The 17,697-nt window shown below is 50.8% G+C and overlaps 3 protein-coding genes across 12 annotated transcripts; 2 read left to right on the top strand and 1 right to left on the bottom strand.

Annotated features, from left to right (window-relative positions):
* Window positions 1-808: 808 nt before the first annotated feature.
* Window positions 809-4,131, top strand: MRPL24 (mitochondrial ribosomal protein L24). Of its 7 annotated transcripts, none has more exons than XM_049880806.1 (6): window positions 809-871; window positions 2,600-2,823; window positions 2,903-2,998; window positions 3,209-3,312; window positions 3,640-3,770; window positions 3,900-4,131. In XM_049880806.1, exons 2-6 carry the CDS (start codon window positions 2,641-2,643, stop codon window positions 4,034-4,036), a joined length of 651 nt encoding a protein of 216 aa, XP_049736763.1. In that variant the 5' UTR covers window positions 809-871; window positions 2,600-2,640; the 3' UTR covers window positions 4,037-4,131. The 7 variants fall into 7 exon arrangements, with proteins under 7 accessions (XP_049736763.1, XP_049736764.1, XP_049736765.1 ...); XM_049880807.1 differs by having other exon boundaries at window positions 818-871; window positions 2,632-2,823; XM_049880808.1 differs by lacking the exon at window positions 809-871 and adding an exon at window positions 878-1,007 and having other exon boundaries at window positions 2,632-2,823.
* A 354-nt stretch (window positions 4,132-4,485) lies between these two features.
* On the bottom strand, window positions 4,486-10,982 carry METTL25B (methyltransferase like 25B). 4 transcript variants are annotated; one of them, XM_049880797.1, is made up of 9 exons: window positions 10,892-10,982; window positions 10,267-10,467; window positions 8,143-8,267; window positions 7,789-7,981; window positions 7,209-7,271; window positions 6,832-6,975; window positions 5,867-6,351; window positions 5,260-5,444; window positions 4,486-4,828 (listed from the first exon to the last, which is right to left on the bottom strand). In XM_049880797.1, exons 2-9 carry the CDS (start codon window positions 10,375-10,377, stop codon window positions 4,707-4,709), a joined length of 1,428 nt encoding a protein of 475 aa, XP_049736754.1. In that variant the 5' UTR covers window positions 10,378-10,467; window positions 10,892-10,982; the 3' UTR covers window positions 4,486-4,706. The 4 variants fall into 4 exon arrangements, with proteins under 4 accessions (XP_049736754.1, XP_049736755.1, XP_049736756.1 ...); XM_049880798.1 differs by lacking the exon at window positions 10,892-10,982 and having other exon boundaries at window positions 4,486-4,797; window positions 10,267-10,833; XM_049880799.1 differs by lacking the exons at window positions 5,867-6,351; window positions 10,892-10,982 and having other exon boundaries at window positions 4,486-4,797; window positions 10,267-10,833.
* ISG20L2 (interferon stimulated exonuclease gene 20 like 2) lies at window positions 10,973-17,074 on the top strand. The gene is made up of 4 exons (XM_049880801.1): window positions 10,973-11,062; window positions 11,677-12,540; window positions 14,720-14,920; window positions 16,013-17,074. The coding sequence occupies exons 2-4, from the start codon at window positions 11,821-11,823 to the stop codon at window positions 16,124-16,126; spliced, it is 1,035 nt and encodes a 344-aa protein (XP_049736758.1). The 5' UTR covers window positions 10,973-11,062; window positions 11,677-11,820; the 3' UTR covers window positions 16,127-17,074.
* The last annotated feature ends 623 nt before the right edge of the window (window positions 17,075-17,697 follow it).

Raw genomic sequence — 17,697 nt, 5'->3', positions numbered from 1 at the left:
TTTTTTTTTTTTGAAGTCACAAAGAGTGGTGTGTGGGAGGGTGCCAGTATCTCCACAGTCAGAGATGGCCATGGAAATGGGGATGTTTGAGCTGGTGGTACAAAAAACTTTGACCTCGAGGTCATGCCTAGAGATGCCTTCCACCCCTTAAACTGGTCATGGGGCAGGAGGGAGGGTGGTGAGGAGGGTCGGTAAGATGAAATCCCCCCAGTACTCCCTGAAATGATTTGTCAGCCTACCACTAATTGTTTTTGTTGTTTTGGGCAAGCGTGTTTCTTCCTCTTGGCCTACTCAGCCTTTTCATCCCTTCAATGGATGGCTGGATTAGAAAATCTCTAGGGTTCCTTCCAGATCTGACATTTTGTGACTAAATAGCACTGGAAGGGCCCAGGTTTCATCCCTCCCTCTAGAAGTCCTGTGAAAGTTTTGGAATCTGTTCACACCACCTCCACCAGAGAACGGTGAGGAGAAAATTGGCCGTTGTCTTGGCTGGAAAAGGCGGGGTCCTCTGCCTTGAACAAGAAACCATAACCACCTAGAAAATGGAGCCGTCCTCTTCAGGAACTACAACCCCCAGTCACCTCCACGCAGAGCATGCGCGGCAGCCTGCCAGGTGCGGCAGCCTTCAACTCCCGACGTGCTTCACGGTGTAATTATGCTTCCACCCCGGTCAAGTTTCCTGTTTCCAGCATGCTTTGTAGCGGCGGACTACAGCTCCCAATACACAGAGAAGCCAGATTAACAGTTGAGCTTCCGCTCTACAATTAGCCTACATTTCCCAGCGAAGCCGGGGGACAGGGGTGGGCGGGGCTGAGGGCTCACGTGCTGTGAAGTGACAAGCGTGGGCTCCGCGGCGCTGCGGGAAGCGGAGGTGAGCGCTGCGCGGCCCGAGGTTGTTGCGTCCCTGGGGCTCGTCTGGGAGGCGCGTAGCGGAAGGGCCTTTCTGTCCCTGGCTGTTGTTCAGTCCAGTGGCGCAGTGGTTAAGAGCTACAGCTGCTAACCAAAAGGTCGGCATCTCGAATCCAGCAGCCGCTCTTGGAAATCTTATGGGGCAGTTCTGCTTTGTCTCACAGGGTCGCTATGAGTCGGAACTCCACGGCAGTGGGTTTCTTTTTTTTTTTTTTAAGGGGTTGCTCAGTCGCCTTCCTGGGGTGTCCCTGCACCGGAAGTTTGGAGTGGGGAGTTGCTGAGGACTGCTGGGGCCTGGCCGTGTCCCGGATCGGGGTCCGCACCCAGGGTGGGGTGGGCGGGGGAAGCCTTTGGAGCCGGGGCCGGAGGGGAAAGGCGCACGGCACCTCTAGAGCACTCCCTGAAAGCCCCTCAGCGAAAGGGTTCCAGCTTCTCTAGGGTGTGGAGAAAAAGGTGAAGATCTAGCAGACGTGGAAGCTGCTCTGCCCTGGACTAGCTTCTGGAATCCCTTCCCAGAGCCTCAGACCTAGAATGGCTGAGGTTAAGGGACTTCTGGCAGCAACCACGCAGGAGACTTGGGACTTAAGATTTGCCCTTCTATCAAGATATATGACCTAGGGCAAGACACTCCAGCTTTCAGGGTCTTGGTTTCTTTGTAAGACGAGCTTTATGATAGTAGTGCTTGCTCTTGGCAACTTCACTCACTGGGCACTGAAAAATCAAATGCCAGTCATAGTGAATGAAGTCTAGGTCTAGTCACATAGTGGTGGTCTCAAAACTTTGAATCTGAATGGAAAAACTGAGACCCTTACAATCAACTGGCATTAATTCAAAATAACATGAGGCCATACATATGTAGTGAAACCTGTGAGAGCTGGAACGTGGTGGAACTGCCTTGTTTGTCTGGGTCTTGCGAGTTTTCCGCCTTTGACAAGAGTTTTCCACTTTTTTAGCAATCGTTTTAATGGAAAATATTTGAGTTTTTGTTCTCTGACAGGTTCCTGCTTTACGTAGGTTCCAGCTTTCTCAGATTTCACTGTGATCCAGGAGCCTTGGTGGCTCAGTGGTTAAAGCACTAGACTGCTAACCGAAAGGTTGGCGGCTCAAAACCACCAAAGGCTCTGTGTAGAGATTTACAGCCTTGCAGTCTACTTCAATAGAGATTTACAGCCTTGGAAACCCTATGGGTGGCTATGAATCAAAATCAACTGGAAGGTAGTGGGTTTGGTATTTATATGGGATGATCCAATATCTCATTATTCAGATAAACTTTTTTTTTTTTTAATGTATATGCTTAGAAAATGCAAACCTTATGGGAAGGAACAGCCCTCCCAAGCAGTTCCTTTCCTTTCCAAAGTATCTGTGCCTGTACTGGAATATGTACTTTTAATTTATCCCAAAGGGATTATACTTTTCACATTATTCTACACCTTGTTAGTATTTTAAAATAACTTAAATGACACCAACAACCCTGTAAAGTTAATGAATGATGACCTGAAGCTCAGAAGTTAAGTTGCCTGGGGTCACACAGTAAGATGATGACAGAGCAGGGGCTAGAACCCGGGTCATCTGACTCCAGTCCTTGGCTCTTTATGCCATTACGGTGCACTTTATTTGTACTTTGAAGTTAGGCTTTGTTCTTATCTGTTAAATAAGATTAATAGCACCTTCGTCATGGATTTGTTCTAAGGCTTAAATTAGATAATACAAGATTTCTGGCAGCCTCCAGCCATGCGTCTCTCTGCTCTGCTGGCCATGGCATCCAAGGTCAATCTGCCTCCCAACTACCGCTATGGGATGAGCCGCCCAGGCTCCATGGCAGACAAGAGGAAGAACCCTCCGGGGACTAGGCGGCGCCCAGTGGCTGTGGAACCTATCTCTGATGAAGACTGGCATCTGTTCTGTGGGGACACGGTGAGAGCCTCAGACAGGAGGTAGAATGGTGATGTTGCTCCTAGGCAGTGGTCCCCCTCCCTGACTCATCTTCCCACAGGTGCAAATCCTAGAAGGGAAGGATGCCGGGAAGCAGGGCAAAGTGGTTCAAGTCATCCGGCAGCGAAACTGGGTTGTGCTGGAGGGGCTGAACACAGTAAGTGAAGGGGAAAGACGGGGATGGTCAAGAAGCCTGTCCCATCTGCCCCTCTCCATTAGGGGCAGTGCAGGGAGGCAGGAGACTGGAAGAGGAGATGGTGGTACACCTGAACCCTTCTACTTTTCAACTTGGGCTTAATGCTCTGAGCAGTAGGTGGGAAACCCCTTCACATCTCTTGGTTTCTAATATCCCCCCTCTCATGTACAGCATTACCGGTACATTGGCCAGACCAAGGATTACCGGGGAGCCATGATTCCTAGTGAAGCCCCCCTGCTTCACCGCCAGGTCACACTTGTGGATCCTGTGGACAGGCAAGCAAATGGGGCTCTGGTCAGGGTTTTCTATCCTCTTGAGTCCACCCAGGTTTTGAACACAGAAGGGGGGACAGCTCATCTCTCCAAGGGAAATGGAGGGGGTACAGAGGTCAGGTCAGTATCAGCAGACAAGATGGTGGGTTGGATGCTCTGCAATTGGGAGGGCCCATCTCACAGGCATGACCCACCTCTGGCTAACCCCAGTAGAGGTAGCAGAGAAGCAAGGTGGTACCCTTGATGTTTTCAGCCACTGAGTGTACTTTTGGGGAGGAAGGTAGCAGGGGACCTGGCTCCCAGGCTGAGCTTACCTCTTCCATCCCCCAGGAAACCCACTAAGGTAGAATGGAGGTTCACGGAAGCAGGAGAGCGAGTACGGGTCTCCACGAGATCAGGAAGAATTATCCCCAAACCTGAATTTCCCAGAGCTGATGGAATCATCCCTGAAACATGGACTGGTGAGGCAGGGTGAAGGGCAAGAAGATCGGGGGAGGGAACTTTTGGGTAGGTAGGAGTGGGAGGAAAGCATGTTAAGAGACTAAAGCTGGCATGCCCTCCCACCCACCCCCTTTCCTCTGGCCCAATAGATGGCCCCAAAGACACATCAGTGGAGGATGCTCTCGAAAGAACCTATGTGCCCCGTCTAAAGACCCTGGAGGAGGAGGTGATGGAGGCAATGGGGATCCAGGAGACCCGGAAACACAAGAAAGTCTATTGGTATTGAGCTTGGGGAGAGCAGCTTCTCTTCCAATTCTGTCTTAGCCTTAGAGGCTGGGGCCACCTCTTCTCCAGACTCCAATAAAGAGCCGTGAGTCCTTCTCTCTGTGGAAGTGCTGTCTTCTTGTAGACTGGTACCCCTAATCCCAGTGCACCCCGGTTTTAAGAATTGATGGGAGAGAGTATCTATCCTGATGTGACAGAATCTGGATGGAAGTTAGCCGGCTTTAAGAAAGCCCTCCCAAGGGTAGGGCATATGGACTCTGGGATGGGGACCAAAGGGAGGAAAAGGTTCCCTTGGTGGAGACTGTTGAGTTAACAAGATATCACCCAAACCCCCTATTATGGAGAGCAGTGGGGGCTGGAGGTGTTATACTTAAGTGTACGGCCTCTGCGGGACCTCACTAGGGAGGTTGCATGTCTGTGCTTTCTGTACTAAGAGAAATGGAAGGGAAATAAAGATTTCAATTTTTTAATAAATTAAAAATATAATTTTACATAATATTCTATAACACATGGAGAGAAACAAAGGGTAGGAAACTGAAGACTTGTAGGGCACCAAGATTCCAGGGAGGATGCAGGGTGCTGGTTCTCTGGGTGAGGAGATGCAGACTCTGCCACCCACCATGGTGCTGGGTAGTTTCTGGGGTCCTAGATGTGCCCTTCCTCAGGCTTTGTCAGCTGTTTTCAGTCTCCAGGACAGAGAAGGCCTGACCCAGGGGCGTCTTGGTGGCCACCAGAACCAGGTTTCTGGGAGAGAGTTCAGGGCTGAAGAGGGGCAGGAGCTCAGCATGAAAGCCTGGGAGAAAGGCAGGGCTACTCAGAAGGTGAGACATGAACCAAACCTCACTTAGCACTTCCTGTACAGCCTGTAGGCACAGCCCCTCTTCCCCAGGGGGAGGCTTCCAGGGGCACTAAGCGGACCCAGTTCTCTGTTAAGGAGTATGAGTGCCCAAGGTCCTGACTTTGTGCACTCATTCTAGCTTCTCAGCCTGAGAGGCTTGCTGAAAATGCACCTTGGGGATGTACCCCAGGGGGTGATTCAGGAGGAATCTGTATTGTTTAGCAAGTCCCCCACTTCCACCCCACTGGTGATTCTGAAGCAGGTGGTTTAGGTCACAGAGTAAAGAACCCACTCCCAGCAGATGTGAGGGCCGGGACTTGGAGGAGCAGCCCCAGCACTCCAGCCAGCCCCTTTAGCCCCGGGTCCCCGCTGTAGGCCACCCTCACCCTGCTCCTGAAGGTAGAGCAGCCTGTCCAGCAGAATCAGTGTCTCCACAAGTGGGGCCAGCAGTAGGGCTAAGCTGAAGAAGGCTACCACACGGTGCTCCTGGGCCTGGTGGGCCTGAAGGGCAGCCAGATTCAGGGGCAGCTGGGGGTCCAGCCCCACTCGCTGCAGCCCACGCTGCACGTATCTGCGGAACCAGCCATAGACAGCAAGCAGTTTGGTTTTAGGGACCACCCCCCACCTCCCACTTAAACTTCACCTAGTCCTAATTTGATTCCAACTTTGCTTGATTTGCCACGTTGATACACATTTTTAAATGTCTCTCTGTGAGGTGTCTAAGAACAAATGAGTGAATCCAAAAATTTATTTTCAGCCAGTTCTGTCCAATTACATAGCTATATTTTTAAGCATTTAAAAAACTTACTTGATAAAGTCTTTTGATGAAAGACTGATAAATCCTCTTTAAAGAAATTGTGAAGAGAGTCCCAGTCCTAAAAATCACTCCAATGTGCGCTTTGAGATTTTTTGTAGGACATGCTATAAATGAGGGTGGGAGACCTCTAGTTGGTGATGCCCCCTACACACACACACCATGTCCCCAAACCTTACTCTTCAATCTTGAGCTCATGGACCCTGGGGATCCCCTGCACGCCTGGCCGACGGAGCTCGGGGTGAGCACATCGGATGACCGTCTCCAGTGCGGCCCGATAGCAGTGGGTTCGGAGGCCAGGACCTGCTTTCTGTAGCCGCTCAGCATATTCCTCCAGGGCATGGCAGGCCCCCTCCCGCAGCCTGTAGGGCAGTTCATAGCCAGGCAGCCCGGCCACCCAGTGGCTCAGTGGGTAGCCGCCGGGGTCACTCAGCTTCATGTAGCAGCAGCCCACTGAGGCCAGGGCTGCCACCTCGGGGCAACAGGAGAAGTGCCTCAGCAAGGCTACGCTCAGGTCCCCACAGGCATGGAGGCCTGTTAGCAGCAAGCGGGCCCCACCCTGCGGTGGGGGCTCCAGTGGAAGCAGAAGCTCCTCACACAGAGCTGTGGGGTCTACCCACCTAACCACGTGGTGTGGGGGGTAGCGAGGGCCAGCGTGGACCACCTGTGGAGGCAGGAAAGGACACAGGAAGATGGGAAATCTGTTTGCTGACACCACCTCAGGTTGCAGGAAGGGATTTGTGTTCCTTCTCAAAGAGGAAGGTGGGAGAGAAGCACAGGAGAGACCTGGGCCATTCATCAAGAGACAGGATAAATTCTGGGTCTATCATTATCAACTTTGCCAGCCTTTTCAACTCTCAGTCTCAGTTTCCTCATATGTAACATGAGTCTGATACCTGCCTGATTACTTCACAGGCTGCTGTGAGAAGGGCGTATCGGTGTGGAAAGCACTTTGTAACTCAGAAAGTACCTTTGAGATGTGGGGAGGCTTTGGGGGAGGGGAAACCTCAGAAAAGGTTAATAGAAATAAGGACCACACCACCTCAAGGTGAGAAACTTGAAAGAGGGAATTCAGCCTTGGTGCCCCACTCCAGCCAAGCAGACCCTGCTCCTGCAGTCCTGGCTGCAGGAAGGCGTGGCATACCTGCGGGTTCCTCTTCTTTTCTTTCTCCAGAGCCTGCAGGAGCTCCTGGTCCAGGCGCTGGGCTCTCTCCACCAGTCTCTGATCCCCCTCGATGCTCTTCACCAACAGCCCCAGCCCCAGAGACATGAAGCGGGAGAGATGGCCCTGGAGTCATGAGAGTGAGGAGAGACGACGCTGTTCAGCGACCTCTCCTGTCACCTTCCCTATCAGTGACCTGCACACCCGGGTCCCAGGCCCCACAGAAGGTTTAAATTCTGCCCTCCTTAAATTCTCCACTCCTCCTTAGCACCTGACTCCCTAGACCTGTGGCCTGGTATCCTGCCTTCCCACTTTTCTATCTCCGTGACTCAGAACAGTATGTTAGGCTTCTGGCTCACCTGGCCTGAGCCCACGTCCACAACCTGGGTACAGCCTGTGAGGTCACTCAGCTTCTTCACCAGCTGAAAAAAGAGGGAGCAAAGGTCTTTTGGCCATTGTTCCTTGACTCCTAGGGCAAACACCCATAATGAGGGTGGAGGAGCTGAAGATGACAGAGGAAGATGGGTTCAGAGGGATCCAAGGAAGAGGCAAGAGATACAGAAACCAAAATGGGGGGTGAGGGGAGGGTGGATGCTGACACCAGGTTCAGGCCACTCTCCTTGCTCCCCTTGGGCCAGGGATTCAACCTCCCGCACAGACCAAGGAAGAAGCGCCCTGCTGTGAACCCTCCATGAGCAGGTTGTGGAAATGTTGAGAAGAGGAGTAAGACAGTGATCCAGATAAAGCCACCAGTCAACCCAGTAAGAGGTTGAAAAAAAATACCAACATCAAGATATGATTATAGTATGTCTGCCCCAAGGCAGGGGCCTTGTAGGGCCTTTGGTCCTATATGTGAGGGAAGGGGCAACATATTTGTACCCTATGGGCTTAACGAGTCCCAGGGCTCCCAGACACCACCTGTGTCCCCAGCCATCTCACCTCTCCCAGCCTCCGGATCTCATGCTGCTTCTTGGGCCTGACATGTTTCCGGAACAGAGGCGTCAGTCGGGAGCTCTGGCTGGGGTTCTCCAGGAACTCCGAAGGGGTCTGGAACCCAGGTGTCCGAGTAAAAGCCAGGGCATAGGCTGTGGACTTCAGGGCCAACAGGGTGAGTGGCCACACCGACCTGTACCTGAGATAGCCCAGCCAGGCCACCAATGAAGTCCTGTCACAGCCTCAGTGTAGCAGTTTACAACCCAGGGGGCCAAGGAAGCCCTTGTGAGACTCTGAACAATGGTTAGCCGCAGGGCTCAGTGCCAAAGTCACCCAGGACAGGGCCCCTCTTGTCCATACCTGACCACCTCTCCTTCCCCAGGCAGCCCCAGCAACAGTGTGGCCAGCTGTGGGGGGTTCAATCTATCCAGTGCTTCCTGCCATGAGCAAGGGAGTGTGCTCCACAGGTTGTCTGTGAAAAATTCCTGCAGGAGAAGGGGAGAAGCAATCAGCAGACTACTACCACTTCTAGTTTTCCCTCCCCACTTATAATTCCCCACCTTATCTCCTGCCACTTCCCAGCACTGCTGCTACACAGGGCCACTGGCTACAACCAGCAAGTACCTCTACTCATCCAACTCACCTCTTGCTCCAGCCATACCACTGTTTCTCTCAGTAGCTGACCTATCCTTCCTCGGTGCTGAGATTGCATTCTGAATACACCTCTCCATTTAGGAGGTTCCCCTACTTATATGTCTATTTTCTCCACTCAACTGAATTTCTTAAAGGCAAGAATGGTGTCTTCTATCCACATCTGTGTCCCCAGCGCTAACTGCAGTAACTAACACACAGTGCACGCACTATCACTTAGTAACCTATTATATATGCCAGATCCTTGTGTACGTTTATTCATTCGTTTGTTCAACAAATTCTGGAGCTTTGATTATGCACCAGGCACTGTTCTAGGCTCAGGGGATACAACAATGAAACAGACAAGATTACTGCTCTTGTTGAGTTTACATAAAAAAAAAGTTTCAGATCATATTAAATGCTAATGAAATAGTAACGTAACGGAGAAGGTGCGAGAGGACTAGATAGGGTGATGAGGGAAGACACGTGAATGAACAGGAATCAGCCATGTAAAGAAAATGCAGGTGTTAGCAAACACTTATGTAATACTTTAATATGTCAGCCACTGTTCTAAACGTTCTACATGTATTAATACATTTCATCCTCAAAACCATATAAGGTAGGTACTATTATTATCCCCCATTTTACAGGTCAGGAAACTGAGGCACAGCAATTAAGTAGCTTCCCTAAATAAAAAAGTAAGTAACAGAGCTAAGATTTGAAACCAGTTTGACTCCAACATCCTTGCTCTTCGCTTCAGTCTGGAGTAAAAGCATCCTAGGCAGAGAAGTAAGTGCAAAGGCCCAGATGGCTGCCATACCCTGGAAGAAAAATCAGGCCAGTGTGCATGAAGCACGGTGAACGTGGGAGACGATGAAATACGATGGGGATGAAGAGGCAGCAGGGGCTAGATCATGTCAGGCTTTACAGCTACATTTTTAAAGAGATCCATCTGTCTGCTCTGTGAATTGGTTATGGAGGGGCAGAAGTAAACACAGAGCAGTTAGGAAGCTATTGTTGGAGTCCAGGGGAGAAATGATGGTGGTTTGTCCCAGGGTGGTAGCAATGGAGATGGAGAAAAGTGGATGAACTTGATATCTGCTCTGGGGGTTAAGTCAACAGGACCTGCTGAAGGGTCGGATTGTGGATCAGTGAAAGAGCTGAATCAAGGATGACTTCTGGGTTTGGGGTGTGTAACAATTGTTACACATTATCTCATTTATTCTTCATAGTGATCCCTCAGACAGAGGTCCATTTTAGAGCTGAGGAAACCAGAAAAAAAAAATCCAAACCCACTGCCGCCGAGTCAATTCCGACTCATAGTGACCCTGTAGGACAGAGTGGGACTGCCCCATAGAGTTTCCGAGGAGCACCTGGTGGATTCGAACTGCTGGCCTCTTGGTTAGCTGCCGTAGCAACCACTAGGCCACGAGGAAATCGGGGTTAGGAATAAAAACAAAAATGCCTAAGGCTAAAACAGTAGTGGAGGCAGGATTCTAGTCTAGTCTAATTCCAAAGCCAGAAACTGTCCACTATACCACAAAAACAATTTATTCAAAGCGCGGATGAATGTGAGGTCAACGTGACTGCCACACAGCTCCTATGTTCATGCGTTTTATTACCTTGGATTTGGGAAGGTTTGAAAAACCTAGGTATTAGGGATACTCATGTCAGCTGAAAAAGGGGTCACCCCAGTTTTAACCCTTTCGTGTACAGACAAAAAATTGAAACTCATAGAAGAAACGAGATCGGAGACCAACTCTCTAGAGTCTCTCTCTGTCGTGGACACCTAGCCAACCACACCCGACCAACACCTGCCCCAGGAGCACTCCGCCCACACCCCCATGGCCTCACGATGATGTAGGCATCCAGGATGGAACGGTAGAGCGCCAGGACACGGGTGAGTTTCACAGCTAGCTGCCTCCTCTCCTCCAGAGAGAGGTCCCGAGCGGAAACGCCCGGCATCCTGGGGTCCAGTCGGAGCGGGATGCGAGAAGGCGGTGAGAGATCCACGGTCACTACCACGCCAGTACAGGGCCCAGGCTCGGCTCAGCTCTGCGGGCGGGACGGGACGCAAAGGTTTTGGGTCAGGCGCCCGACGTTGCCTTTCTCAGATCCCATTCTGGGGCTGAAGATACGAGGTGCCCCCTAACGTCACAGGTCGTGACGTCTCAAAGCGCGAAGGTATCAGCGTCGGAGACAGGTGGGCGGGGGCGACAGCGTAATGACGACACAGAGGCGTGTTGCGGAGCCACGCCTACGAAGGGGCGGGCCAAGTTCCAGATCCCGCCCCTTCCCATACACGCTCCTCCTCTCCAGGAAGTAAGGCCCGGGACCCTCAGCACGCCAGTTCTTGTTCGTCGGGGCTTCCTTACACCTTCGAGTTGTACCTCCACGGGGCTAGAGGGGCTGGGGAGCGCATCCCGCCCCCGCCTCCACCCACACCGCCCCCGCCGCCGCCGCCGCTGCCGATCCTCACACACTCCGAATCCCTGGCTTCGCTTCCGGAGGTGGGGGCGCTGCGGGCGCGCGGGCGCCGGGCCCCAGCCCGTTCCAACCCGCGCGCCTGCCGTCCCGGGCCTCGTCGACGCGCGCCGACTTCCGCATCCGGCTCCGGACGCTTCCGGTCTTAGGGAAGACCATCTGGGAGGTAGGTATGTGGGCGCTGGGCCGATCTCCGTGGCGGGGGACTGTCAAAGTGTGCTCGCCGGGGTGGGCTCCCCCGAACCTAATTCCCCCCGCCCCTGCTAGTATATAGCGTGAAGGGTCCTTTCTTGGGAAAAGAAAAGACTTGGGTGAGGTGCATGTGGATTTTCCCCCACCTGGAGCCGAGGAAAAGGGGTGCCTAGATTTGTATCTCTATTCATGGGGCCTGCCCTGGGGTACTTGGGTAATCTAGAGGTCATCTATGCCATGCTGCTCCCTACTTTCGAGGATACTTGGACGTTCCCTACCTGGGCGAAGCTTTATAAAGCTCTTCTATTCTGGTTTTCCACATTCACAGAGAATTTGAGTTATGATGGGCCCTCCAGCCCCCTCAGTTTGCAATAAGACCAAGACCAAAAGAGGGGGAATGACTTTCCTAAGACCCTATGGTTAGTGAATGTGGGGTTTTGCTAGATTCCAGGCTTCCTGACTCAGATCAATGCTCCTTCCATCGTTTCACATTGCAGTGCTATTCCTCCTCTATCTCAGAGGTTGCCCTGATGTATAACTTTCCTCCCTTGAGTCCTGCAGAGATCTGTCATATCTCATTTCTTCTAGGTCTGCGGGCTCGATTACCAGGATTCACTTTATTCCCCAGGCTGTACTACAAACCTCCAGATGCCGGTCTATGGAATTCAGCAGAGAATGAGTCCTCTGTTCTCCTTTCATCTGTAAGCTGCTCTCCTAGCATCCACTGTCCTCATGTCTACCTTACTCCTCAATCTGGATTTTGGGGAACCTCCTCCCAAAAAGGCTTTAGAGGGGAATTCCAAGCATCAAAATTTTGTCAAGAAGCGGCGGTTCTTGGAACAGAAAGGTTTTCTGAATAAGAAAAAGCAGCCCCCTAGCAGGGTGGCTAGGTTGCACTCAGACCCCCCAAAGAAAGAGGAGACTGCTAAGGTAGGTGGCACTTGGAGGGTCCCTCCCCTCCCAAAAAAGAAAAAGACAGCTGCCTCCAGCAGTGGATCAGAGCAGTCCCTGGACAAAAAAGCTACAGTGCCTTGGTTGACCCCTGCCCCTTCACAGAAGGGTCATTCTACTGCAGCTAAAGTAGATTTGCTGGGGGAGTTCCAGAGTGCCCTTCCAAAGATTAAGACCCACCTAACCTGCTCCCAGAAAAAGCATCCCCAGAAGACTGCCTCACAGAATTCCACTCAAGCTCACTCAGAGAATAACTGCTCCGGAGTAGTCCAGGAGATGCCAAGGAAGATGGTGGCAGTTGACTGTGAGATGGTGGGCACAGGGCCCAAGGGACATGTCAGTTCCTTGGCTCGATGTAGCATTGTCAACTACAATGGTGACGTGCTTTATGATGAGTACATCCTTCCCCCCTGCCGCATTGTGGACTACCGGACCAGATGGAGTGGGATCCGGAAGCAGCACATGGTGAATGCTACACCCTTCAAGATTGCTCGGAGCCAGGTGAGGGGCCTGGGGCATGTGGCTGTCCGTAAGATGGGGGGGAGGGGTCCCAATCATTTTTCAGCAAAAGATATCACTGGGGAAGGCACCAAAGGATTGTAGAAGGTGGGAGAGAGGTATTGGATGGTAAAGAAGGTTTCCTGTTAGGGTGAGGAGTGATGAAAGACAGGAAGGTTATAGTTAGCCGGTGTAACAGACTTCATTTGTTGTTGTTGTTAGCTGCCTGTTGAGCTGGCCCCGGACTCAGCAGTTCCATGCACAACAGAATGAAACACTCCCCAATCCTGTGCCATCCCCATGATTGTTGTGATGCGTAGGGTTTTCATTGACTGATTATCAGAATAGATTTCATTAGCCACCTACTTTAGGTCCCAAATGGAATCCTGATCTGGGCAACTGGGAATCTGCACAGAGAAATAACAGCTAGTGACAAAACTGGACAGAGCAGCAGACATGAGTGCCCAGTGAAAGGGCTGAATTTGGGACTGCCTGGTAGCTGGAGTCTAGGGTTGAGAGTGGAGAGATGAGTCTAGGGTTGAGAGTGGAGAGATGGAGAGGGCTTCCTAGCCTGAGGGAAGTGTTGGTGGCAGGTGAAGGTAGAAAGTTAACAGAAGGAACTGGGGCATATTTGTATAGCTGCGCCAATTGGCCTGCATTGAAGGAGATGAAAGACACATAAAAAAGAAAAAAGGCCTGTGCCGGATGCTGGGAGCATCACAAATTAACAGGAAAGGAAGAGGAAGAGGATGGGGGAGAAAGGGGAGCCTGCTGACGATAGAAGGCCTCCAGAGGGCGCCCTTGGTCCACTTCTTTGCTAATTCAACTCCATTTTCTTTGCCATCTCTAGACACGCTTTCTTCTGATAATTCTTTATATACCAGAATAGTCAGTTAGGGAAGGTTCATCAGAGGTGAAGCGGCTGGTTTTTAGAAAGGACTTGGAATGAAAAGCCGAAGAACATCTTGTGCACAGGGGGCACGGCTTGAGCAAAGGCTCAGGAGGGGCAGAAAACAGGGTGGGTCGGAGACAACAAACCCGCTCACCTTTCTCGAGGATTGTGTGTTGAGGGGAGCCCTGATGGCAGTAGATTTGGTCTGGCATGTGTTGAGGTTAAAAGAGGGTGGTAGTGAACTGTAGGTGAAGTCATTAGCAACCCATTAACTAACTGGTTGAACTACATCCAGTTTTTATTATAAAGCACTTCCACAATCCCCAAGTTGGGGTTGTGAGACGAAGCTACATTCAGATGAGCCTGGCCCTTTCAGAGGGGTCCCATTGGGAGGCCAAGCACTTACTCCAGGACTGTTGCTCTTGTTCACAACCTGTGTGGAACCTCACGGCATATTCTTTGATTGTCCCTACAGGTAGTATATCCTTATGTTTAAAGTTTGTGAAATATTAAGATGTTACTTGCTTCCAAACCAGTGTGACCAAGGCTCCTGGCCAGCTGGTAGCTGTGCTGTGGGTATGAGCAGGAAGAGCTGTAAAGCAGGGGACTGGCTTTCTTTTCCAGCAGCACCAGCATGGGTGACCTGATCGCTTCCCTCCGTGGCCTCAGTCTATAAGGGAATTTCAGTCTTTTATGACTTATAAACCTTTTGAGAATTTGGTGAAAGCACACACCTTCTCCCTCGCCAGAATACCTATCCCAAATATCTATACACATACCTAAACCCATTGCTGTCGAGTCGATTCCGACTCATAGCCACACATACGTATGTGTGTATAATTTTGGGCTTCCATTAACTCCCTGGAGCCCATCCTTGTGACTCCATGAGTCACGTATCTAAAGCCAGCATAATGATAATGGTTAAAGGACTTTTGGGCGGCCAAGTAGCAAACCAGTACTGAACTAGTTACGTGAATGTTTCAAGCATGTGTGATTTCTGACTGAAAGCAGATTTGTCTGTCATCAGAGTGGGAATTAACAGGAAAATAAGGAGCCACTGGTAATATAAATCCAATCAGGGATACACCATAGAAGTTATCTGGTTTTACCTGGAGGAAAGGAGGTGGGTTTTCAGGAGAAGGTGGGAGGGATGGCGGTTCAGGAATGAGGTAGGTAGGCAATTGATGAAAAGAAGCTTGAAGGACCAATGGCCATGTTGAGGTTTTAGGACATGGGGACTCCACCTTTGAGTCCACCTTCTCACCGCTTTTTTTTCCATGCCTATTTCAGATCTTGAAGATACTCATGGGGAAGATAGTGGTGGGGCACGCCATCCACAACGACTTCAAAGCCCTCCAGTACTTTCACCCCAAGTCCCTTACCCGCGACACTTCCCATATCCCCCTCCTGAACCGGAAAGCCGACTGTCCAGAGAATGCCACCATGTCTCTGAAGCGTCTCACCCAGAAGCTGCTGAACCGGGACATTCAGGTAGCTTCTCCTCAAATGCCGCCAGGCCCCTGGCTTGGGCCCCGTGGAGGCTCTCGTTGCTGCCTCTCCCCAGGCTCTGACCATAGAGTTCGTCTGGTGGTGGAGATCCAAGTGGGCTGCTCTGATGGGAAGAGCTTGGCTTAGGGGCCCAGTGTTCTCCCTTCATCTGTACCTCTGTAATAGTAATTCTGGTTCTCTACTTCGTAGTTTTTTGGGAACTAAATGAGGGGATAACTAAAGGGCACTTTGAAAAAAAAAAAAAACTAAGTGGATATAAAACCTTAATTGAGAAAGGAGGAAATCAGATGATGGTGGTGGTCTAAAAGACCACATCATGGGTTCAAGGACCTCTTATGCACTGCACACGTTTGGCAGTCAAGGAAGGGGTGTCCTGTCTGGCAGGAGGGTGTGCACATACAGAGAGCAGTTAAGGAACTGGGGAAGGGGAAAGAGTCAGGAGGTCTGTTTCTCCAGAGCGGGCAGATTAACTAGTAGATAGATTTCAGCCTGGTGTGAGGAATATCTTTCTAACAGTTGGAGCCAATAAGAGGGAAGGCTGCCTTGTGAGTAATTCCTACTGGGTACTTTTAAAAAAGGGAGTTCAGCCTCCTGCTGCTAGATGTTACTGGGGAGGGACTCCTTCATCCTGTTGACCTCCATGACTCCCCACTGACCTCTCCATCTCTGAGAGCTTTTGCTTGCTCATCAGCTATAGAGAAACACCGGCCTTTATAGACTCCCACCTGTTTCCTAGAACCCCAGAGCTAAGGGCCAGGACTCCTTGGGAGAGGCAGCTAAAAGAAGGCGCTAGGGGATTTGACCTTCTGTGTTCTGTCTCTACAGAACATAGAATGATATGGCATACTTGTGTTGCCACAGTAAGGATGGAAGTAGACGCTAGCAAAAGGTAATGAATAGGACCAGTGTGCCACCAGAACCATATCTTTGCAACCCACTAACCTGTGGAAGAGACAGTGTGTGGCGGGGGGGAGTACCGAGGGTGTGTGTGTGTGTGTGTGTGTGTTAGGGGTAAGACTGAGGGGGCGGAGGGTCCCTCATAGCTTTATCCTCTTCTCTTCCTTCCTTATTCAGGTTGGGAAGAGCGGACATTCCTCTGTGGAAGATGCCCAGGCCACCATGGAGCTGTATAAGTTGGTCGAAGTCGAATGGGAACAGCACCTGGCCCAGAATCCCCCAGAAGACTAGCAGCAGTGGGGATGCTAGTGATGTGGGGAGATAGGAGCAGCACCCAGGAGAGACAGGAAATGAGCCAATGGACAGCTCCACCAGCTCCACACCCTTGGGAGCTAGGCAGGCTCCCCAGACTTAATATCCATTGAAACTTCACCTCAGGCATTGTGTTCTGTGTCTGGTTAAGTGTCCCATGGAAGTGGGAATCCTCGGTGTCAGAACCCGGCCCTTTACTGTTTACCTCCTAAATGGTGCTAATCACAGGTCCCAGAGTACTTTGGTCTGGTCAAGCTTTTTGACTTTCAAGGGGCAGGGCATACTGGGAAATGTAATTTCCCAAACTGCCTTGTCACTAGGTGGCCATATGTCCCAGTTTATGCTTTCTATCTTCAAGGAATTAACAGCACCCTCTTTCCCTCTCGGAAGTATCCTGCTTTGGTTGCTAAATTGTATGGTCACATTACATATCACAGACTCAGCACCCTTGACTCAGAGTCTCCATCTGGCCTGTGTCTGGATATTGCCTGTTGCTCCCACCTTGACTTCCAGAGGAACCGTCCCTGGTGAGGTTTAGTTCTCCTTAGGGCAACAGGCGATAGAGGTAAGAGCATAGCTTGGAAACTAACTTTTCTAATTTAGGAAACCAGTCTCTTTCCTAAGGATTGATTTAATTTGGGTCCCCCTGAGGTTGGGAAAGAATTTAAAGTGTTTTAATGTTTTTTTAACTTTCTCTCATCTTGCCAAACCAATTCTCTAAAAACACAGATTATTTCTTTGATAAAATTTTATAGTGGAAAAACAGTCATGTGATGTTTTATTTTTAATTTCACATTCAGTAGCTTTGTCACAGGTCTTGGGTGGGCTGCAGCTTTGTACGGGGGGTTCCCAGGTCTCTTGGATGGCACTAGCTGGGCCCTTTGTGGTCTGGAACTCATCAGGAAGCACTGACCAAGCCTTTATGTAACCCATGTGCTTGAGTGCATTGTCCTCATCCCTATCACAAATCATTGAGCACACCCACAGTGACACCCCAAGCCATACAAACACCGTCACACAAGAGGGTGTGTAATGAGAGTGAATCTGAGTGGGTATGCTAGAGGGACAGCAGGGGAGGACGGGTGTAAGTGACACCACCCTGGTGGCTGTTGCCAGCTCCTCCTGGGTACACATTGTCATCTCGGGAAGGTGAGTCACTGGTCTGAACTTGTGTTCGGGGTTGCTGTCTTGAGATAATGCAGACTCTGTGTATACATCAGGACTTGCATCCTCTTGAGTGGCTGGCCTGATTCCAGGGCCCAGAGTCACAGTCAGGGCTGTCTATAGAAGGAATTCCCTGCAGACACACCAGACCCAGACGTGGCCTTATTGCTTGCACAGGCAGCTTTTGAGCACTGAGCAAGTTGGTTCCTGTTGAACCCAACATACATAATATCCAGGACTGTTAGAGGTGTCAGGTGCCCTTGTACAGCTCTAGGTACGAGTCCAGAAAGACCACGCCAAAATGTGGGAATGCACATGAACGCAAGTCCTGATTGCATTTTTATCAGTAGACTGGCAAGATGATGGGAAAATTCTCAATTGGCTTG

This window comes from Elephas maximus, chromosome 3 (genome assembly GCF_024166365.1).
Source record: "Elephas maximus indicus isolate mEleMax1 chromosome 3, mEleMax1 primary haplotype, whole genome shotgun sequence".
Classification (NCBI taxonomy): Eukaryota; Metazoa; Chordata; class Mammalia; order Proboscidea; family Elephantidae; genus Elephas; species Elephas maximus.
The sequence above is the reverse complement of the archived record's forward strand: the minus strand, read 5'-3'. Positions and strand labels throughout refer to the sequence as shown.

Bases quoted from the DNA above. Each gene is read 5' to 3' on its own strand.
- MRPL24 (XM_049880802.1), top strand. From the start codon at position 1,081: ATGAGTCGGAACTCCACGGCA. The intron at 1,102-2,631 runs GTGGGTTTCTTT...GATTTCTGGCAG, and splicing joins TGAGTCGGAACTCCACGGCA to CCTCCAGCCATGCGTCTCTC. The intron at 2,824-2,902 runs GTGAGAGCCTCA...ATCTTCCCACAG, and splicing joins ATCTGTTCTGTGGGGACACG to GTGCAAATCCTAGAAGGGAA.
- METTL25B (XM_049880797.1), bottom strand. From the start codon at position 10,377: ATGCCGGGCGTTTCCGCTCGGGACCTCTCTCTGGAGGAGAGGAGGCAG. The intron at 7,272-7,788 runs GTGAGATGGCTG...CTCTTTTTTCAG, and splicing joins AGATCCGGAGGCTGGGAGAG to CTGGTGAAGAAGCTGAGTGA. The intron at 6,352-6,831 runs GTATGCCACGCC...CTGCCTCCACAG, and splicing joins AAAAGAAGAGGAACCCGCAG to GTGGTCCACGCTGGCCCTCG.
- ISG20L2 (XM_049880801.1), top strand. From the start codon at position 11,821: ATGTCTACCTTACTCCTCAATCTGGATTTTGGGGAACCTCCTCCCAAA. The intron at 12,541-14,719 runs GTGAGGGGCCTG...TGCCTATTTCAG, and splicing joins TCAAGATTGCTCGGAGCCAG to ATCTTGAAGATACTCATGGG. The intron at 14,921-16,012 runs GTAGCTTCTCCT...TTCCTTATTCAG, and splicing joins TGCTGAACCGGGACATTCAG to GTTGGGAAGAGCGGACATTC.